Source organism: Glycine max, chromosome 12 (assembly GCF_000004515.6).
Source record: "Glycine max cultivar Williams 82 chromosome 12, Glycine_max_v4.0, whole genome shotgun sequence".
Classification (NCBI taxonomy): Eukaryota; Viridiplantae; Streptophyta; class Magnoliopsida; order Fabales; family Fabaceae; genus Glycine; species Glycine max.
In genome coordinates this window covers 5,182,075-5,205,730 of record NC_038248.2, presented here as the reverse complement: position 1 = coordinate 5,205,730, position 23,656 = coordinate 5,182,075, and the positions used below count along the sequence as shown (strand labels likewise).

General features: G+C 35.9%; 2 protein-coding genes across 3 annotated transcripts; one reads left to right on the top strand and one right to left on the bottom strand.

The window, feature by feature from the left end:
* The first annotated feature begins 1,880 nt into the window (after window positions 1-1,880).
* LOC100784046 (isovaleryl-CoA dehydrogenase, mitochondrial) lies at window positions 1,881-14,879 on the top strand. The gene is made up of 15 exons (XM_003540700.5): window positions 1,881-2,295; window positions 3,204-3,287; window positions 3,375-3,432; window positions 3,914-4,038; window positions 4,127-4,171; window positions 4,390-4,438; window positions 4,522-4,631; window positions 7,537-7,613; window positions 12,843-12,893; window positions 12,988-13,052; window positions 13,290-13,444; window positions 13,546-13,586; window positions 13,668-13,722; window positions 14,378-14,434; window positions 14,528-14,879. Exons 1-15 carry the CDS (start codon window positions 2,182-2,184, stop codon window positions 14,669-14,671), a joined length of 1,230 nt encoding a protein of 409 aa, XP_003540748.1. The 5' UTR covers window positions 1,881-2,181; the 3' UTR covers window positions 14,672-14,879.
* Window positions 14,880-15,263: 384 nt separating this feature from the next.
* On the bottom strand, window positions 15,264-23,042 carry LOC100783513 (auxin response factor 4). 2 transcript variants are annotated; one of them, XM_006592156.4, is made up of 12 exons: window positions 22,097-23,042; window positions 21,908-21,964; window positions 21,520-21,705; window positions 21,109-21,193; window positions 20,790-20,880; window positions 19,830-19,994; window positions 17,899-18,018; window positions 17,728-17,806; window positions 17,223-17,385; window positions 16,197-16,912; window positions 15,916-16,106; window positions 15,264-15,707 (listed from the first exon to the last, which is right to left on the bottom strand). In XM_006592156.4, the coding sequence occupies exons 1-12, from the start codon at window positions 22,436-22,438 to the stop codon at window positions 15,524-15,526; spliced, it is 2,379 nt and encodes a 792-aa protein (XP_006592219.1). In that variant the 5' UTR covers window positions 22,439-23,042; the 3' UTR covers window positions 15,264-15,523. The 2 variants fall into 2 exon arrangements, with proteins under 2 accessions (XP_006592219.1, XP_003540747.1); XM_003540699.5 differs by having other exon boundaries at window positions 16,197-16,909.
* Between the last annotated feature and the right edge of the window lie 614 nt (window positions 23,043-23,656).

Sequence of the window (23,656 nt, the reverse complement as noted above, 5' to 3'; positions counted from 1 at the left end):
AAATCATGTATCGTTTTTAGATAAATTGGAGCAACACAAATTCAACCAAGAAATTATAAAAGAAGCAAAACAAATCATGTTGAACATTAGGTAAGGAAAAGGGTGACATGTCTTTAGAAAAAAAAATCGCAAGTAACGTATAGTTTCCACATAAACTGGAGCAACACACAAATTCAACCAAAAAATTACAAAAGAAACAAAATAAATCATTAGTTGAACTTTAGGTAAGGAAAAAGGTGATATGTCTTTAGGAAAAAAAAGGAGGCACCAAAACAACATTAATAATTTTAGAAAAAAAAAATAACAGCTCAATAATCAAAATGATGCCATTTTACCATTGCAATATTAATCTGGTTGTGTTTGGTTTTTGGAAGAATGAAAATAAAATTTGCATGTTTGGTGGAGGAAAAATAAGTTTTAAAATGGTTGAACTTGCCCTGTTTGATTGAGGGGGAAGGAGATAAGTAGAGAAGAAATATGATAGATTCCATGTAGGTCTTATACTTTTCCTACTTTATTTTGATTTAAATATTTATCCCTTATTTTGATCTTTATTTTCATCCTCTCAACCAAATACATAATTAATCTATCATAATATGAAAATTATATTAACTACTGTATGAATTGAAGATTTACATATATCACCAGTAATATATATATATATATATATATATAATTGTTTTCTTTCTTTATAGAAATTAAAACAACTTATCCCTAACTTTATATGTGGATTACAATTAGTAAAGTTATCTCAAAGGTACTGAATAACATCTTATTCCTAACCTTCGTATATTAATTAACATCTAAATATATTTGACTTACACTTTCTTTATTATTAAAACTTAAAAGACCATATCTTCTTACCAAGCTGAAAATATTTGTTATTAAAAAACAAAATATCTCTTCCGTAAAAACACTGATTATCAAAACTTATAAACAATAATTTATAAATGATGTATATATTATTTTTTTTTAATTTTTTCAATCCTATAAAATAAATATTATATCACTTTTTAATATACCAATGAAGTTCAATTCAAGTCCGATGATGAATAAAATGTGAGTTATTATAAAAAAAAACTTTTTAATATTATATGATATATTACTATCATATTAAAAAAAATTTAAAATATTATTTATTCATTACTGATTTAATTGCTGTTATATTAAACAATTGAGCATGGAAAATCGATTGAATGATGGGTCCCATTTAAGGACATCAGTCCGGAGAATAGTGGGTATAATTGGGAGTGTTCATGTATTAGATTAGATCAATTTTGTTAAGTTATCATCCAATTATTTAATTTAAATTTTTAATCAAATTCAATTCAATTTAAAATGATTTGAATTGGATCAATTTTTTTTTATTTTAATCTTAATTTTAACTTAAAAAAAAAATAAAAGATAAGATATATAATAAAAAATAATATAAAATATAAAATATTTTATTTATTTATCAATATATAATTAATAATAGAATATTTAAACATTTTAACTCAAATAATTAGCAAACTATCTTTAATTAAATATTTTTTTCATTATAAATTATATGATAATTTTATTTTCAAAAGGATATTAATTATTTATAAATTTATGTGTATTCGTAAAAAATATAATTTTTTCTTCAAATCTTAACTATTAATATCCTTTTGAAACATTTTTTTAATCATTATGAATAAAAATATATAGTATGTATGATTTTGGTTTGAATTGATTTTTAAAATCAAATTTAAAATCTGATCCAATAAATGTTTTTTCGTTTCACATTCAATTGGATCGATAAATGAACATTATAGAGAATTCATATATCTCTTGTGAGTATATGAACAGTACATGTGCAGTTATATCTCAGACAATTCATATATTTCCTGACTCGGACAAGGAAAGTAGCTAGACACTTTACTGAGAAACGCTTCTTAATGAAATAACTTTCTCTCACTCTGAAGATGATCCACGGTGGCTACAACCTCCATCCTTATCTGAAACTGCCACTAATATATTAGTACTTTCTTTAGAATTTATTTATTTATATTATCATCATTTTTACTTAGCACCAAAAATGAATATATAATTAAGCCATACCGATGGAGAGTGTCAGAGTGGTAACACTAGCTAAGTATTAGTGGCAATAATCGATCAATTTTCATTTTTCAACTGTGACCCATCTTTGTTATTGCCACCATGCATAGGATCAGCACCGCAGGGTACATTTTTTCTGCAGTTTTCAGAAGGAAATCTCAGCCTCACTCTGCTGCTTTCTCCACCTCCTTGCTCTTCGACGAAACTCAGATACAGGTTCCTTCATATTCAGTGTTTGTTTGAAAAGCTTAGTCAAAATGTATGACCTTTTCATCTGGGTTGTCTTGAAACCACTGTTATTATAAACTGGTGCGTGAAAAATGGAGTCTTGATTGAAATTATTATATGATCAATAAAATGAGATAAATGAACTATTTTACTGGATAGGAAGTTTTTTTTTTTTGGGGGGGATGGTCTTACTTAGGTGTATCTTCTGTAGGAGACAATTCTGCTGGATACATGGTTGAGCACTAAATGTGGATAGCTCTGGCTAATTATTCATTTTCTCTTTAACTCATTTCACTTGGTCTGTCAAGGATGTAGAAAAGGAAAATCCAATGACTTTTAGCATGATGTTTGACCTTGGTATCTGCTATTTGGTTGGAATGTATGTCATTGCCATAAGTTACTGTACTTTGGCAACCTACAGAAGCTAGCTTGAGAATTTTGGTTGGCTGAAGCATATCCCTTTAGTTCACACTATGTTCAACTGCGTTGAAAATATTGACAAGCCCCCCACACCTAAAGCCCTATCTGCATCAAATTGTTTATTTTGTAATAACAACAAATTAGAGTGTGTGTGTGTGCACGTGCCCACATGTGTTTTCCGTCAATAGAGACTAAGTGATGTTTGGCCCATTGGATTTATTTTCCTTTGATGTTTTCTCACTTGTAATGCATGCAACAGCTTCCCAATGGGTAGCCAAACACAACTTTAATTGTTTGGTTTTGGAATTTTAGTGAGAGAAAAATCTTAAGATCCTCTTTCATTTTAAAGGTTGTTTTCTGCATCAAGACGCTTTACAGAATGTGTTTATTGCTTAAGATGGTATTGTGTACTAGCTTCTAAAAAGTTGAGCTATGTCATGCTTGTAATGATTGGAAGGTTTTATTGCATGGTGCAGTTTAAGGAAAGTGTTGCTCAATTTGCAACAGAAAATATTGCCCCTCATGCTTCCAAAATAGACCACACAAATTATTTCCCAAAGGTCAGTATGAGGATCTTTTGTTATCATGCCAATGAACATAACTCATAGTATATTACACATTCTGATTACATTTTGATGTAATTTTAGGAGGTGAACTTATGGAAAAGCATGGGAGAATTTAATCTCCTTGGGATTACTGCACCAGGTAGTTTGTTTTTCTTGCTTCACTGCTTCCATTTTCTGATTTGTCGAAAAAATTTCCTTTTTAGATTTGTAAGCTGTTGGTGTTATCTGTTACCGTGACTTCCATTTGACAGTTGTTATTCTCCCTGTATATCTTGTGATACAATTGTGAAGATAATAAATGCTAACAAAGCACAATTCTTTCTGCACATAACATCCAATCACTGAAAAAGGTGTCTGATATACCTCCCCAAAGAAAGGGTAGGTACCAGATACTATTTCATTTTGCAGGCTGAGTAGAAATTAATCAAATTATTCATATATTCTCAAATCATCATTCTTCGGTATTATTTTATAAATGGAGTCATATGGACAATCATTTTTTATGAAATTCTTCTTCTTTGGGTGTTCTTAAAGATTGGTAGTATACTTGGAATCTTTACAATATGGCCATGTCTTGTATGTCAACAAGCTTTTCCAATTCTATTTCTGCTTATTTGCAGAGGAATATGGAGGGCTTGGCCTAGGTTACTTGTATCACTGTATAGCAATGGAAGAGATTAGCCGTGCTTCAGGTTCTGTTGGTCTTTCTTATGGTGCTCATTCAAACTTGTGTATCAATCAGCTGGTAATTGAAGAGAACTTAAGTCTCTTTCTTTATATGCTTTATGATCTTCTAATGAGTCTTCAGGATTGCTACCTCCTGTTTTGTTTAGGTGAGGAATGGAAGCCCTGTTCAGAAAGAGAAATATTTACCAAAGGTTCTAGTTCTGTGCAATTTAATCTTATTTATTTTCAGTGAAATGTTTGCTGCCTAGCCCTCTTGCCGATGATGCGTAAAAGATGGACTTTATCAGCCAAAAATGCTCTTAGCTTTCTACCCATTTCTTGTGCTGATTAGTAGTCTTTCTCAACTTTTCTGTGTCTATTTATCTCTCTATTTATAGGCTAAGTTGTTTTTTTCTCTTCAATTTTGAAGCTTATTTCTGGGGATCATGTGGGAGCATTGGCAATGAGCGAGCCCAATTGTAAGATGTGTGAACTTGAATTATAATATCTTGCATTTTGAGATATTCCAAGGAATTTACAAAGTGAATGAACTTTTCTGCAGCTGGTTCTGATGTTGTCAGCATGAAATGCAAGGCTGATCGTGTAGATGGGGGCTATGTACTTAATGGGAACAAGATGTGGTGTACTAATGGGCCAGTTGCTCAAACATTAGTATGATTCTTTAAATTTCATTGCATTTTCCCATGCTCTTTGCATTGACTTTATTCGTGCTTGATATGCCTTTGGAAAACTAAAAGGGCAGTGTTTCCCTAATTGGTAAATTCAATGGATTATTTTTCACTGTAACAGCATATCTTTATCATAATTTGAGGACCTTATTGCAAAATAATGATGAAAAATATCAATGTCTTAAGGATTTATTGCACCATACAACAACAACTGCCTTATCCCATTAGGTGAGGTTAGATACATGAATCACACAATGTCACAGGCCGTGGTCAAAAGCCAAATTCTCCAGGATATATTCACCATGAGTTTCTTTTAATATTATCTTCCAATGTCTTTCTTAGTCTCCCTCTACCCTTTTTGTAGGGCTAAAAGCAATGCAATCTACTCCTTGTTTGTGCCTCCAATAACCCGCTTTGCACATATCCAAACTAATTAAACTGATTTTCTATCATCTTCTCCTTGATAGGTGCCATATTAATATCTCCTTGTATGCAATACTGTATAATGTCTTTTTTTGTGTGACTACACATCCACCTTAACATTATAATTTCCCCTACTCCTACTTTTCTCTCATGTTGTTTTAAAGCCCAACATTGACTACCATAGAGTATAATTGGTTGTACAAATCCAAATTGATTCTCTGCAATCCTTGTTTCTTTTCTTAATCTATGCTCAATCACTTTTTCCCATAATGCTAAAATGAAGAGAAACCATTATTACACCATGAATGGGTAAAAATGTAAGGAAGAAAATGCTATTGGGATTGATGAGGGAGGTTCAGAAGAAGAATTTGTATGATGCTTTTGAGGTGGGAAGTGATAAAGTTGAAGCAGTATACTGCAATACACAGACGATACTATCTTTTTCAGTGACGCCTCCATGTCTAATGTGGCTGCCATCAAGACTATGCTATGGAGCTTTGAGCTAGTTTCAGGTCTGAAGATCAACTTTGCCAAGAGCTGCTTTGGGGCCTTCGGGGTGTCCGAGGAGTGGGTGAAAAATGCTGCAGACACGTTGAATTGCAGATTGCTGTCGCTGCCCTTTTCTTACTTGGGGATTCCCATCGGGGCTAACCCAAGGCGGAGCGAAACATGGGAAACAATCATTGTGAAGTGTGAAAAGAGATTAAATAAGTGGAAACAAAGACATCTCTTTTTGGGGGAAGGGTGACTTTGATAAAGTCAGTCATGAACTCAATTCCTATCTTTTATTTTTCTTTTTTCAGGGTTCCTAAGAAGGTAGTGTCAAAGCTAGAGGGTTTGCAGCGAAGGTTTCTTTGGGGTGGCGATGTGGAGCATAGGAAGATCCCATGGATCAGTTGGGACACAATTTGTCTTCCAAAGGCGAGGGGAGGACTGGGCATTCGGAACTGACAAAGTTTAATTGCGCTTTACTTGGAAAGTGGCGCTGGAATTTATTCCACTACCAAGGTGAGTTATGGGGGAAAATACTGGAGTCGAAGTACGGTGGATGGAGGAATCTAGTTAGCGAGAGGAGAAGTAACAAAGAATCCATATGGTGCATGATCTAAATGCAGGATGTGGCTTTAATGTGGAGGGAAGATGGTTTAATGAGAATATAAAATAGAGTATAGGGTGTGGATCAAAAGATTTTGGGAGGATGGTTGGCCTGGTGAAGGAATCTGTATGATGGATAGAACGAAGACAGCAGTTCATTTATCAGATGGGGCGAGTGGTAGATGGTACTTGGGATTGGAATCTATTATGGAGAAGGAATCTGATGGAAAGTGAGCTGGCCTTGGCATCAAATTTCATGGCGGAAGTGGAGGCTCTTTGTATTTGGCCTTTGCAGAAGGACAGTTGGGTGTGGTTGGGGGACATAGGTGGGGAGTATTCAGCTAGCAGCGCATATAAAATTCTTTGTGAAGATGGGGGTGATTGGGAAGAGGCTGAGGACGACAATGGGGTGTACAGCAGGTTGTGGAAGTTGAAGGTTGCAAGCAAGGTCATGCATTTCAGTTGGAGGTTGTTGAAGGACAGAATTCCAACAAGGATTAATCTTTTAGGAAGAAATGTGGATCTGCAGGAGTCTAGATGTCTGCTGTGTTTGTTTGTGGATGAAGATGCTCCACACTTATTCCTTAACTGTGATAGGATAATACCAATGTGGTGGGAGTGTCTCTCATGGCTGAGAGTGTCTACAATATTGCCACAGACACCAAAGGAACACTTCTTACAGCACTCATACTGCTGTATGGATGGTGTGATTCAGAATAGGTGGCAAACACTGTGGGTAGCTTTGACATGGTGTATATGGCACCATAGGAACGGGTTGATTTTCTCCAATGAAGAATTTGATGATCAGAAAGTGATGGAGGAGGTGATTTTCTTTTGTTGGTTGTGGCTGAAAAACATGGAAAATGATTTTGAAACACCTTCTCATGTATGAACCAGCAATATTAAAGCTGGGCTTTTGTGTGGAGGGGGATAAGGTCTTTTGTAGGTGGGATATATCATGCTTTACATCACAGCGTTTTGGCACTCTAATATACACTGCATTCAGAATATATTAGAATCCCCAACCGGAACAGTGATGGTAATAGTGTGGTAGTATGTACAGAAAATAGTACCTCTGGTGCTGCTAACAATTATTATTCATTATTAATAATATGTATACATATTTTAGTTGATAAAAAAAAGTAATGCCTGGGTTCCAAGTAAACCATTGGAATTGATATTTAAACGGGATAACATATTTTTCAATTTAATATCCACAGATCCAAGAGAATTTTTGTATTTGTGACCAATATCTTTATGACTTATATCAAGAAACAGGATGCTCATGTAATATAAAACTATATTTTATTATAGTTCAGACATATGCTGAGAATGCATAACACGTATTTGATTGTGTTGAATTGAATCAGGTTGTCTATGCTAAAACAGACATAACTGCTGGGTCAAAAGGCATTACTGCATTCATCATTGAGAAGGGAATGCCTGGGTAATTGCTCTAAATCTTGACAACAAGTTATACAATATTAAGTGGACAAACCTCTATATTTCAACTTAGTTAATTTTTAGGCAATAATGTGACCACTTGCCATGCCACCATAGGTTGTTAATCTTTACTGGCATCACATGATTTTAAGCTGCAATTTCACTTTGACAAGTGATGCTTCTCCAACTAATGGATATTAAATTGTATGTTAAACCAAGTTGCTCTCATGTATCATTTAATGCTAGACTCGTTCAGTGGGACTTATCATGTGCTGTAGAAGTAATGCAAAATAGTTTTAATAAAAAAATAAAAAAGTGCTGGAACCTTTTAACATCAAATAGTTCATATTTGATTCCTGAGTGAGTCTTGTTAAGGAATTTAGAGAGCAGAGAGGAAGAGATTTGTATTGAGGAATTCAACCCAACTAAAAACAGTTTACAACTCTGTTTATATGACAGTTACATAACTGTAACTGTCAACTAACCTGAGTGAGTTAGTGACATCTGTAACATAGCTGTCCTAACTAACTACTGACCATAGTTAGACTTACTGACTTAGCTAAACTTCGGTATTCTGCTTCAGTACTGGACCTAGCCACTACTGATTGCTTTTTGGACCACCAAGAGACCAAATTGGGTCCTAGGAAAATTGCTGCACCTAAGGTGGACCTTCTATCATCAGGATCTGATGCCCAGTCAGCATCACAATAGGCATGAACAGAATAGTGAGAGAAAGAGAAATTAGGCTGCATACTAGTCCAAAATTGATAGTCCCTTTGAGATACCTAAGTATCCTCTTCACAGCTATCCAATGCTGGTCAGTAGGTTTACTCATAAACTGGCAACCTTTGTTGACAGAAAAACTGATTTCTGGCCTTGCTATTGTAGCATACTGAAGAGCACCCAGAACTGATCTATAAAGAGAGGGGTCTGAAAAATATTCATACCCTGTTTGAGTTAGTTTGCAGCCACCAACCATAGGAGAAGAGATAGAATTAGCCTCATCCATAGTAGTCTTTGCCAATAAATCTGTAATGTATTTGGACTGAGTGAGTAGAAGAGATCCATTAGGTTGAGAGCTGACTTCAATTCCCAGAAAATAGTCAAGATCACCCAAATCTTTGAGAGAAAACTCAGAGTGGAGTTTAGAAACCAGAGATTTAATAAAGGTGTGATTATTGCCTGTGACAATAATATCATCTACATAGACCAGCATATAAACCACAGTACTAGTGTCTGAATACACTAATAAAGAAGGATCACACTTGCTGGATTTGAAACTCTAGGTAAAAAGAGTATTTCTGAGTTTCTCAAACCAAGCCCTAGGAGCTTGTTTTAGGCCATAAATAGCTTTGTTTAGTTTGCAAACTAGATGTTTGTTGGAGTCCTCAAATCCAGGAGGTTGAGTCTTGTAGACTTCCTCTTCAAGAATGCCATTTAGAAAAGCATTGTTGGCATCTAGTTGCTGAAGTTTCCATTTGTTAGTAACAGCAAGAGTCAAAAGAATTCTGACTGTAATTGGTTTGATTACAGGTGAGAAGGTCTCATTGTAATCATAACCTAGTCTTTGATGAAAGCCTTTGGCAATAAGCCTAGCTTTATATTTGCTGACTGTACCATCAGGGTTTTCCTTGACCCTAAAGACCCATTTGCAACCAATAGGAGACCTTGAGGAGGGGAGATCAACAAGTGTCTAAGTGTTGTTATGAAGAAGAGCATCATATTCTGTCTTCATAGCTGCATGCCAAGTAGGATTAGATAGAGCTGACTTGGTGGACTTAGGTTCAGCATGAGTGAGAAGCAAAGTTGGTTGCAGCCTTGGTTTTATAATTCCGGCTTTTGCCCTTGTACACATTGGATGAGTATTATCAGCTCTGACCAGCAAAGGAGGAGATTCTGCAGGGGAGTGCACTGAAGTAGGAGGTACTGGGGCAGATATCACAGGATTAGAAGATACCTCTGGTTGAGGAGATGGTAAGTGATCAGTAGATGCTGATAGATAACTAGTTGCTGCTGGTTCAGGACTAATTGAAGAAGATGAAACTTCATTTGTGGAATTAGTCCCTGAAGTAGATGAAACTTCATGTGTGGAATTATTTCCTGTAGACTGAGACATAGCAGGAGCTACAGGATTCAAAACAGAAGGCAGAACAGATAAAGTGCTGTTTGATGCTTGTGTTGAAGAAGTAACTGGCTCAGCAAAGAGTTGAGGATAAGGAAACTTAGCCTCCTTGAATATAACATCTTTAGAAATATAGATTCTGCCATCAGATGAGAGACACCTGTAGCCTTTATGAGATAAGGAATATCCTAGGAATACACATTCCTGAGATCTGGGCTGAAACTTGTGTTAGTTATAGGGTCTAAATAAAGGAAAACTAGCACTTCCAAAAACTAGAAACTTGTAGTCTGGCAGCTTGTCAAAAAGATTTTGATAAGGAACTTCATTCTGAATGGCAGATGAAGGAAGCCTATTGATCAAGTAAACACTTGAAACAACAACATTATCCCAATATTCTAGAGGTAAACTAGCTTGAGAAAGCATAGTTAGAGCCATTTCAACTATATGTCTGTGCTTTCTTTCCACAACTCCATTTTGGTGATGAGTATGTGGAAGGATTAGTCTACGAATAACACTGTTTGAAAAAAAAAATGTGACAAATGTGACAGTATGAAACTGCTTTAATAGGAAAATTAAATTGAGTTTTAACCATAGTATGAAACTGTTTGAAAACACTCAGTTTCTGACTTGTTTTTCAACAGATACATCCAGGTAAATCTAGAATGAGCATCTACAAATGTGACATAGTATTTAAAACCAGAATGAGAAGTAAAGGGTGCAGGACCTCAAAGATCAGTATAAACTAACTCAAATGGTTGAGTAAACAGTAAGAGAAGGAGAAGAAGGCAGTCTGTGAGACTTGCCAACACAACAAGATGAACAGAAATCTGAACTTGTTTTATTAATGAGTGGAATAATACACAATTTGAGTACTAGTTTCAGAACTTCAGTACTTGGATGATCAAGTCTAGAATGCCAAATGGCATAGGAATCTTTACATGTGGAAGCAACACTTACAAATGAAAAATTATTCTGCATATTTACAAAGGAAGAATTGGATTGCACAAAATCACTTGATGAAGAAGATTGTCTTGAAGACTGAAGCAAGTCAGGAAAATGGTATAGCCCATCATGACCCACCAGTCCATGAAGGAGAACTTCTTTAGAAACCTGAGATTTAACCACACAATAGGAGGGATGAAATTCAAAGAAAACTAAGTTATCTTTGCAAAATTGACTGACACTAAGATTTTAGTGATAGAAGCCACAAATAAAAGATTCTTACGAGTAGGAAAAATCTTTGAGTTAAAGGGAGAATAAAAAGATGAAACACCTGAGGCATTAATGTTCAAGCCCTGACCATTACCTATGGTGATTTGATCTGGACCTTCAAAGGGGGTAGCTTGCTGAATATTTTGACACATTAGTCACATGGTTAGAAGAACCAGAATCAGGATACCAGTTTGCAGACTGCACTGGTTGAACACTAGCAACATGGGCCTGTGGAGATGGTGATGATGAAGTAGGGTTCATGGGCTGAGACTGATATTGAGGTGGCATGTATTGAGGTGGATAAGGGAAAAAGGGATAAGGATTATAGGGATTAAAAGGTGGTGGTGGTGGTGGATAGGTACTGTTTGGGGTTTGATTAGAGGATGATGAAGTGACAGAAGATCACTGTGAGGTTTGGGTAGGTGTTTGATCATATGGCTGTGAAGGCTGAGTTGATGTCTGATTATTGGTGTAATTCGTAGGTTGTGAAGCAAAATAATTTTCATCATACCTATGATAGCAAAAAGATGCTTCATGACCTAATTTATGGCAAACTTGACACCGAACATCTGCAAATTTGCCATGACCCCCACCACGGCTGCGACCTCCATCATGGCTGCCACGATAGGCCACCACCTCTGCCGGAATTGCTGCCAAAATTGTTGTAATTGTTAGCAGCATCATTAGAAACTTGATTTACATACGCTTGAGGATTAGAATTAACTCCAGCACTGATCTGAGACTGAAAATTGGGGGTAGAATTAGGGTTTCATTCAGTACGATTTCCAGCACCTAGAGACTTCTTGCTGAGTTTGTCAAGTCGTGATTCATGAGCAAGAAGTGATTCTACATCATCCACAGACATAGGCTTAGATTTGTTGTAGATATAGGATACTGTGGTCTCATACTCTGTCGGAATCCTCCAAGAATGACATCAACTTTCTCGCTTTGCAAAACAGAATCACCAATGGAAGTAAGCGCATCAACCAGCGTTTGAACATGAAGGAGATAGTCAGTGATTTTGCGATTGTCGAGAGAGAGGTTTCGAAGCTCCGTTGAAATTGATGCTTCCTTGTGCGAGCAATCAAATGGAAATGTGAGTGAAGTTTCTCCTAGAGATGCCATGAAGTAGTGCATCCTACAAGAAGAGGAAGAACAGATCCAGAGATCGTCGATTGTAACCAGGAAAGAAGAAGCTGATCTTGCTTCTCCTAGCTGAGATACTCCGGTGACACTATGCCTGCATCACAATTGGCAATAGTCGCAAATCGTGACAGAATGATTGGAGCAACAAGAAAGTGAGATAAACCATGACCTTTAACAACTGGTTGCACTTGACTTTACCATAAAAGATAATTGGAAGTCGTAAGCTTCTCAAAGATGGAGTGTGAGAACGTAGCCGGAGAAGAAGATACCTTGCAGAGAAAGAGGATGAGGAGGTGACGAACCACCAATAGAGTCATGTAACACGGAAGCATGAAAATTAACTTAGGATCAACCTAGCTCTGTATACCATAAAGGAATTTAGAGATAAGAGAGGAGTAAGAGATTTGTATTAAGGAATTCAACCCAACTGAAAACAGTTTACAACTCTGTTTATATAACAGTTATAGTTATGTAACTGTCAACTAAGCTGAGTTAGTTAGTGACAGCTGTACACATCTGTCCTAACTAACAACTAACAGCAGTCTAACTACTAACTATAGTTAGACTTACTGATTTAGCTAAAAAGAAAATACAGTATCGAGTAAGTATACTCCAATAGCTTGCAAAAAATCCTTCTCTGAAAATGATGGAGAAAGAAAGAGTCATGATCACTCATAAATAACATGCAAATCTAACCGTGAGAAAAATAGAGATGAAAGATGAAAATCTAACATTATTTATGTTTGACTACAGATTCAATACTGCCCAGAAATTGGATAAACTTGGGATGCGAGGAAGTGATACGTATGTATGCATGTTCTGTGAGAAATTTCTATTTATAATCCATTCCTAACCACTTTCCCTCACTTTAACTGATAAAATGGAATTCTGCGGGCAGGTGTGAGCTTGTCTTTGAGAATTGCTTTGTTCCAGACGAAAATGTTCTTGGGAAAGAAGGGAAAGGTATTTGCTTTTGTAGTCTTCTTTATTGTTTGCAAAATAATGTTCTTATTTTTGTTACTTTGGTGCCAGAATTTTGTTTTTAGTGGCACTATTTGTGTAAGTTAAAAGAAGCTTCTCCAAAGTAGGGCCACTAGTTTTCCTTTCTCTTTTTTCCATGCAAATACTGATAAAGAGAAGGACATTTTGTTATTGTTGCATGTCAAGTGTCATTTATTACCACTTATTCTTTTGTTTCAGGAGTCTATGTCATGATGTCTGGGCTGGATCTGGAGAGACTTGTTTTGGCAGCTGGTCCTCTTGGTATTATGCAGGCATGTCTTGATGTTGTCCTTCCTTATGTTCGACAACGAGAGCAGTTTGGTCGTCCTATTGGGGAGTTTCAGTTTATACAGGTTTCTTATGCACAACATTGTTTTTTGCAATTATCCTGCGTGTGTATTTTATGTGTACGTGAATCTTAGCCATCACATTTTCATTTGATCTTTGGTTACAGGGGAAAATTGCTGACATGTATACTTCATTACAGTCCTCAAGGTAGAAGATTCTAATGTCATGGTGCTCTTTTCTCTTTCAATATAAGTTTGCATGGCAGTAGATAAACAGTCTTCGTTTCAGGTCTTATGTGTATTCAGTAGCTCGGGACTGCGACAACGGAAAAATTGACCCAAAGGTGCATCCAGGTGTCTTTATCAGTTTTATCTTGTGGTTGAAATAGTACTATTTAGCTTAATCATTGGGTTCTTTAAATGGATTTTTTTTTTCTATTTACAAAACTACTTTATTTTATGAGCTATAAGGTTGACTTGGTAGTTGAAGGGAGAAGGGGGTAGCGAGAGGTCGTGGTTTTGAATCCCTCCCACTAATGAATTAACAACTAACATTGGCCTTTCAAAAAAAAAAACTACCTTCCTTTTTTTTCACATATTACATGTATTGCAGAAAGGATTAACATTGGTTCTGTTTTTGTTTTTTGTATGTTTGTTTTGTTTTTTCACTCTGTTTATTTGTTTTGGGTCTATTTTGCTTGGTATAACATGAATACAATGTGCATTGACATCTGTTAGTAGTAATATTATGATGCTGTCGTGACATGCAATTAAAAGTGTAACATTATAATTCTTGATATGTTCATGTTTTCTGCAATTGTTTTAAAACTTAATCATAAACATAAGCTAAGATGTTGGTTCATTACAATTTTACTCGCCTCAGTTTTAGCCTCGTCCTCAATCCTACATTCCTACGAACTTCTATTTTTCTGTTTCGCGCCATGGTTGTTTCCCTATTCATTGAGTTCTAAAGCATGCTGTCTTGACTACTATTTTCAGGATTGTGCTGGAGCTATACTTTGTGCAGCTGAAAGAGCAACCCAGGTTGCTTTGCAGGTAAATAAACAAAGTTGCTCGCATCGGTTATAGTTGTTACTGTTGTTCTTTTATTCACATTTTTTAGTGCTTTTACCCCCACCAAATTTTCAGGCTATACAATGTTTAGGTGGGAATGGTTATGTAAATGAATATCCCACTGGTCGTCTCTTGAGAGATGCCAAACTCTACGAGATTGGTGCAGGAACTAGTGAGATCAGAAGAATGATTATTGGACGTGAGCTCTTCAAGGAGTAATAACATGCCACGATACCTTACATATTGGATGGTGCTGAGCCACTTGGGGAATTCCCTTGCAGATGTTTGTGAAACAAATGCTACATTCATCAAACTGATAGAACTATAGTCACGAGAATTGATCATTTGGTCCAAGGAATAAAATTTTTCCCATATTACATTTTTATATGCTTTGAAAATCTTCAAAGCAATCATTCATCTTGGAAAACAATGTTGGAAAAAGAAAAATTTAGGTCTGACATTCGATAATTTGATGCCAAAAGTAATGTGTGTAGATGCGTTACAAATCACATCGGGACCCCAATCCCTATGGTAAGGCTTACAATGAGAGCTCACGAACTTGATTCGACCCGATACAAAAACATTCAACGCTGAAATAACGTAATAGATATTGAATGTTTTATCTTTTGCGGTTTCTGTGAAAATTTATATTTGATTGATTCAGAACTAGAGTGCATTTCTCAAGTTTTTACCAAAGTATATTTTGCACGTTATTCTATGGCCACATTTTTGGACCTCTAAACCCGCATCACACCTCAAAGAGGTTCCTAACAGCCGTAGCAATAATACGCAACCATGGTGGAATGGAAGATCTGGAAACCCATCACCATCAGCATTATTCCATAGTACGTAAGCCATAATGGCGTATTATATGATGTCAAGGCTAGCCCTTATTTAGCTAATTTAATGCACTCATTTGTCAGTCTTTCATGCTCTGACCATGCAATTTTTGCTGGGCCTACAACCTCAAAGGTCAGGGTAGCAACCAAACACAGCATAAAAACATTTGTAGATTAATCTTGTACAGAGACAGGACCAACATAATAAATATTTAAGACAACCCTGAAACTATTAGACTCTAACAGCCGTTGGAGAATAATCTGGCTGACCCACCGAGGAAGACTTTGAAGCCTCCATAATCACTGGTGCCTCTTCCAAACAGCTATGAGTATCATCACTGATCATCCCAATTGTCATCTTTTCCACTTCTTCTTGGGTGTATATGTGGATCTTGGACACCACATCACAAAACTCACTGCAGCCATAAGGAAACATGCAAAACTTTTTAGTGTCACCTAGAAAGTATATTACATTAATTTGACACTAGATAGCTTAAATATGATAAGAATACAAGATATATCAGTTTATATTGAGACATGTGTTGATCATTGATAACTAATTAAAAGGTGGAAAAGAAGCATTCTTTAAAGTGTTGATTTGAGTTCAGAAAGAAGAAAACTTACTGCCAAGGATCATCCCCCACAACCATTATGTCATTCTCACTGTCAGTGTAGAGAATCCTCCATCCCTTATCAGGATCTTTTAGAAGGCCTTCCATGCTAAACAGTCTCTCTAGTTCACTTAGCAGATCATTGTAGCCGCTAAGTCTTGAAAGATCAATAGCTCTTCCAACTAAGCTGCCTTGCTTATGAACCTTCATTTAGTGTATGTTATATATAGGTGGGTAAAACTTGAGAGAGAAAAAGGCATATCATAACATAATTTTGTTGTTATCATCCCTCACCTTGGTGCAGCTCCTTTTAGCAGAGTTCTGTAAATTTTGGGCAGTAGTTTCCCCAGACAAAGAAAACCCGAATAGTTTGCAGGCATTTACCTTTCCCTGGACATTGTTGTCATTAGAAACCCCCATATTTGCAGCAGAAGAAATATTGTCCTGCAGCTTATGCTCATTTGGGAGATCTGATCTTCCAACTTCATTTACAATGATCCCTGCCTGAGTGGATGGCTTGTTAAATGGGACATTTTCTCTCTGGAAAGTGGTGGATTTTGAGCAAAACAAGCTAGCTTGACCGGCTTGGTGAATATCCCCGTAAGGAAACAATGAAGGTTGAAAGTTTGGTTTGGTTGCCTGGTGGAGGTTGAAAGTTGTGCAACTTAGATTGGGCATTCCCCAAGCACCAAGGTTCAAATCAACCTTTCCTGTCAGGGATTTCAATGAACATATTTCTTGACCTTGCAAGACCCTCGGAAACCTGTTAGTTTCCACAAAGCCTGCATAACTGAAAGGGTGGACACTATTCAGCTCAGAAGAGGAAACCTTTCTTACTTCAGCTGATCCAAGATTTGGATGACTCGGAGAGCTCATCTCAAAACCTGGTGGCTTGGTTACTGTGTCGCATCCGTAGTAGAATGACACAAAACCTGCATTTTCTTGACCTTGCAAGACCTTGGGTGATCTTACAGACTCCTCAAAGCCTACCAATCCACTGCCTCGTGCTGCTACATGGAACAAGGAGGATAATAGGGATATATGAAGTTAACATACACTATTGACGTAAGTCTTGTTCGGATAAATTTCTCCACAAACATTTATAGAAGAAAATAAGAAGGTAAAATGAATTCAGCTTCTACCACTAGCTAAAATGAATTTATGCACTAAACTTTTATAGAAGCTCCTTCATTTAACTTCAAAAACTAAGGTGCATAAATTGATTTTCACTTCTGCGAGAAGATCGATGTATTTTACAAGTATTTATGGAGAACTTTATCTAAACAAAGTCTTATTCTACTTTAGTGTTAGGACTCATACCAGTGATGAGGTGACTAGGTGAGGCAACCTGTAGACCTGTCCGCAGTTTCTTCAGTCTTGGAGAAGACTGAATGCTCAAGGGGGGCAGAGGAGCAGAAGGATCAATCTCCCATGGAGATACTCGGTCTTGATGATTAGTTTCAATATCCTCATCCCATCTGACCTGTTGCATATCACAGCAGGCTTACATTAATGCAAAGATCATCATGTGGTCCTTCACTCAGTTCATAAATGAGCTTTCTAGGTGGCTTGCTAATGCAACCTTCATATAAATTGATGTGATGATATGTAAAACTATTTAGAGAGAGACACGAAAATTGTACGAGCAAATATTACGTAGAAAAATTGGAGAAATGGAATTAGATTTCTGTGATGTTCACAAAGAAAGTTGCTTCACAATAATTCAGTTTGATGTTAAAAACACAATTTCTGTCCTTAAGCAATGCTAAACGTATAAATATGGTACAAGAGTACTGCATCAGTAACAAAGCAATTGAAGATGTACCATCAAACACCTCCATTTTGATTTGGCCCATCTATAAGGATCCAAATCACTCGTTGCAATCAACGTCCCACTACTACACCTGCAAGATAGGAAGATAGTATCATGACACAAGCAAAAAGCTTTTTGAAGGAAGACATAAGAGTGAAGATTTATAATTATGTTGTAGTCTACCTTCTCTCTTGAGATTCGTCCATTTCAAATCTCATTTTAAATCTTGTTCCAATGCTCACTGGATTCTTGATGCTTTTAACATACTTTTGGTAGGGAACAACAAAGTCTGCGTGACTTGCTCTGTATTATATCAAATTCAAACACATTATAAATTTATTGCTAGTCTCCTACCAATCAAGAGTTAGCAACCAAAGAAGGAAGAAATTACATCCATAGGAAATTAAAGATTAGGGTAAAAGGTTTCATTTCTAAGAAGGCCTATCAGAGGATCAAAGCTAGTTAAGTAAGGTGCAAAGATATTATCATTGGAGTTTCTATAAAGGACATGAGCCATTTCTGTCCAAATCAGAGGGTTTCCTATTCTTCCATCCAATCAACATCATTGGAGTGTTTGGCAATCCATTATTCAAAGTGTTTCATAGACATAGTGCTGCTACCTACACGCTTACAGACATATATCCTAACATCTATAGTTTTTACCGTATGATTACGGTTGGTGTTCCGCATCATTTTTTCGCACATTCACACTTTGGTTGTGCCACCATAAAAACCACATATTTGGTTTAAGAAAATGTTTCCAGTTTTTTCACTTTTAATATGAGAAGACCACCTTAGTTTATTCTGTTTTTGGTTTCAAACATTTATACAAAAATAAAGAGGAAAAAACAATAAAAAAATAGTGTCATTTATGTAACTTTTAATAAATAAATAAAATTAATTAATAGAAAACACATTCTATTCCTACGCACGAATTCTAAAAGAGCAACCGGAGGAGGAGCTCTAGAGAGTACCAGAGACGTCACAATTGCTAACGGAGAACGTTTGAGCGACTACATCGAGGTAAGGATGAGTTATTCACGCTTGGGCCTAGAGGATTAATTTTTGGGTATCTTGGGTTGTTTTTATAAAATTTTAATTCATGAACCCTTTCAAATTGAATTTTTTATACACTAAATTGAATGTAATATCTATTATTATGAAATTCTATGATCCTGTTTAGCGCATATTGATATGATATTGTTTAGTGTATATCAGAATTTTTTTAAATTGTCAATTGTTATTACTTGATTTATTTTGTATATTAACGCGTATGATTTTCGTTGTTTGGCGCTTGTAATTTACCATTTTTTAGAATGTGTCTGTGAATTGTTATCATTGGAATGAAAAATTTGATCCAAATAATTGTATTCCTTGTTTTTGAAATCGAATTTTATGAACCACGCGTACATTGGTTTTGTACATATACAAACGTGATTCCTCATGGTACCGTTTATAGAAATCTCAAACAGCAAAACGATACCACAAGGAATAACGTACAGACACTTTCACCCAAAAAAACTTAATATCTACTTTTTATATATATATAAATAATATTCTCAACAAAGCCAAGTACGTAAGCGTGGTTCATAAAATTTGATTAGAAACAAAAAGGAATACAATTATTTAGATCAAATTTTTCATTTCAATGATAACAATTCAATTTGAAAGGGTTCATGAATTAAATTTTATAAAAACAACTCAAAATATCCAAAAATTAATCTTATAGGGATCCCTATATATGTTCATTCTAATCCCCAAACGTAAATAACTCATCCTTACCTCGATGTAGTCTATCAAACATTCTCATTTAACAATTTGTGACGTCTCTGGTGCTCTCTAGAACTTCTCCGCCGGTTGCTCTGCTAGGGTTGTGGTGGATAGGGACAGAATGTGTTTTCTAAAAACTGCTCTAGGTTAACATTTGACTTTGACTTGAGAAATTATGACCTATTTACTTTTACTTATTTATTTATTTATTTATTAAAAGTTACAGCTGTTTAAAAACATGCCCTTACGTTGCCAGGCCAGAACTAAAATCTAAGACAAACAATTACAGTGTGAATTTCATTCATCTTGCAAAGCAGGAAGGCATGATCAATCAGTATTAGTACCTTGGACTGTAGAAAACATGAAACTTGCTTTTGGTGGATATTGCATTTGCCACAGAAGAAAGGACATTGGAATAGCAGTTCTGGCTACCGATAACCGATTCAGGAAGATCATTTCTAGGTCTAACAGCTCTTCTGATTCCCAATCTCAGTTCACCATTTTCACCCCTACAAAGGCATTAATAAGCAGTAAGGATCTGAAAGGTACTATAATGAATGATAGACCCTTCTTTTTTCTGAGACTGGGTAGTTAGAATCTCAAGTTTGATTTAATTGGCTTCCAAATGATTATTATTACTCATATTTCATGCTTCCAAAGTTAGGTAAGACTTAAATTCTTGATTCTCAAGAAAAAAAGGCCATCTGTTTTGACTTTATGAGGTATGTTTTTGCAAGTACATATTTTCTTCCAACTCCCTTTTTGGCACTGTACGGTCTCCAAGACAATGAAGCTCCTCAATATTAATAATACAACATAAAAAAAAACTACCACTTAATATTGATAATACAATATAGAAAAACTATTAATTATCCAAATAAATAAACAAAACTAATAACATCCATGCTTTTCTGTTTGCCATTTGAATTGATAATCACTTTCTACTAAATTATTGGAAGACCATTATTAATAATTCGTAATTGTAGGTGAGATTAATCCACGTTTAGGAGCTTGAGACTTGAGGGGTTGGTTGCTTCTCGTATTCAACAATATAAGAATTAATGTCAATTAAAACGTCCAGTTCAACACACGTACACACAAAGGATTCTTATATAGGTGCAGCAAGAGACTTTATGGTACAATAATATATATGTATTGGTATTAAGCAAGGATAAATAAAATAGGAGACAATCATGAATCACATAGCTGAGGTGATAGAGATGTATACAAAAAGAAAAAACATGCTTCGAGAGTAGCTAAAACTTTTTCTGTACATAAACGTACACTTGGCTAAAACACACTACCTTAGGAAGAGCACTGCATCACCAGAGACAAGATTCTTTTGGCTTACAAAAATGCTCCAGCCAGTAGTGAGTAGATGCCGCCTTGGCTGACCTGACATGTTACCACATTGATTTTGTGTACCAATTAGTGTCTGTTTGGATTAGATTTTAAGTAGAATTGAAATTGAACAGTTGGACACGATTTAGAGTTGTGGCCACAGATTTTATATTCGAATATTGTACAGTGTGATAATTTGATTCTCAATGTAAACCAAATGGGGCCTTAGTCAATATTTGAAGTCACACACTCACAACACCTCACACCTAGTTTTTCTAGTACCTCTGTAAATGTGACGAAATTTCCACTCCACACCATGCAGGTCTTTGGCAACAAGCTCTTGTGATGGCCTCTGCTGCTTATAGTCCTGTAGTAGTCAAAGTAAAAGGGTTCAGCAATTTAAGCAAGGCTAGAAAATCAGATTTTAGTTCTGTTTGAATAAACTTAAGCACTTACAGGAGAAAAAAACTAAAAGGACAAAATGAGTTAAGTTTCTCTCATAAGTTAAAATCAACTTCTTTTTTTTAAAGGAAGTTAAAAACAACTTATGCACTTTAACTTTTAAAGAATCTCTCTTATCTAACTTTTCCAAAAGCTGAGGTGCATAAGTTGATTTTAACTTGTGGAATACACTTTTCACTTTCTTCTTTGTAAGTGTTTATAACAAATATTATGCTGTGAAAGATGTCACACCAAAGGAGGAAAACAGTCTTCAGCAGCTCTACGAGGAACAGAAAAGCCCCCATGTGTGCTGGTATCAGAGGCAGTTAGTGTTTTGCAGAACATGTGAGGGGTTGATTTAGTTGGTGATCTTTCATCTCCATCCTCTTCTGCTCCCAATTCCTCGAGTTCTTTGCCCTCTGAATACATCCCTTCCAACTGAAAAGAAAAGAATTCAGTGTATTCAGAATTACTTAATGTAATGCAGCAAAGGAACAATTGGTACATCATTTAACATTTTCAGCTCATAGAAACAAATATTCCAAGTACTAATTGAACAATGAAAGAAGCTCTCAAAATTTGTCTATTTAGTTGGAAGGGACAAAATTAAGGACACACCAAAACAAAAATGAAAACCAACCTCCGGCTGAGGAAGCAAAGTAACCTGTGTATAAACCTCATCATTCTCCTTGTTGGCCTGTTCCAGGAAGTGACAATTTAGCAAAACCAAGTGAACAATAGAGGCAATGCAAGGGGTCAAGTAAATAGTGAGATTTCAAATGAAACTCAGTAACCACGAGTGAATCTAAGAAAAGTATTCAGTACTCACAAGTAGTTGGACATTGACAACCCTGCAAAAGATCTGTGGCTGAAGATCATAGGTGGGAATCTCCAACGGTGTGAAAGGAGAGAAAGATGCAACCTGTTCTAAGTGACCTTGTGGAAAATAGACAACCACATTTCCTTTCTTGAGAAGAGAAGTGAGAGGGCCAGCACAAGCATGCCAAAGCTCAAGGTAAGAAGAGGACACACAAGCTGCTGAAGAGGACGAACAAGTGGAAGAGGACCAACAAGTAATACCAGCACCAGCACCAGCACCTTTCTCACATTCCCTATCACAGAATGCATTCTTCTCAGCCTCAGTCACTTCATGGTTCAGATCAATTTCCATGAACACCTAGTGGTGTAGGCTCAAATGGAAGCCAAAAGAACAAGGAAGCAACAAAAACACCCCACGAGAAAATTCACAACTTGAAGGGAGGCAACAAAGAGTGTGTCACCAAGTGGAGTTGAGAAAAGGAAACCCCAGAAAGTGGAAAGTATAAATACCATGGAAAAAGAGGTTAGATTGTGAGAAAGAATTCATATTTGGAGAAGTGTTAAATCAAGTGGAACTGGATGAACAGAAAAGAACAAGAAAGTCATGTTGAGAAGGATACCAAGACAGGATTTTTTTAAAAGATAAGAAAAGAAGAGAGAAGAATATATATTAAATAATAACAAGAAATTCAACGTATGATTCCACCCCCATTTGCAGGTACTGAGAAGAGGGAGCAGAAGCAGCAGACATAGACAATTGCATAGGAAGCACATAAACAAAAGGCAAGAAAAGCCAATGTGGTAGTGCCTTTTGGATTTAGACTGTTAAGCTCATAGAGATAGAGAGAGAAAGAAAGAGAGAGAGAGAGAGAAAGAGTGTGTGTCTGTGTTGGGTGGGGGGGACAGGCTAAGACAGTACAGAACCCACACTTCCCCACTCTCAGTCTCCTTTGCTTTGTTTGCCTTAGCTTTTTATTTTTATCTTTTAATTTTTTTATTTATAATTTCTTTCACTGTGGTTGTTTGTGGGGATTATTGATTAAGGCCCTCCCCCTAGTAGACAGCAAAAGTTAATGTATAAGATAAGATAAATAAACCAAACAATCATTAACAAGGTTTCTTTCTTTACCTCCTCCTTTGAATTTGTATATCATATCTTTCTCAAAAAAAGACAATTCCAAGGAAAACATAATCTGACAACCCAACCTACAATATAGGTTGGTGAATTTCAAGGCATGAGTAACAGAATAATGCTAAGGTAAAAATACATATATGTATAGTATTCTATGGTCTATATTCTAGTATATTGTTATAGTAGTAGTATTATATACATAAAATATGCATTAATAAGTTAGTAATGGTTTTCAGTTGATTTGATATGATTTGGAGGCGTGTAACATGAATATCCGACAAATAGAGCTATAGCTACAGGGCTTCATTTAATTAAAAAAGAAGAAAGTGAGGGTTTTGGGACTGTGAAAAATGCAGTGTGGTGTGGGTTTTGGCAGTAACTGTCCTGGACTTAGTTTAGTTGTCATGGACTCACAAAATCCCTTTCCACTCAGCACTG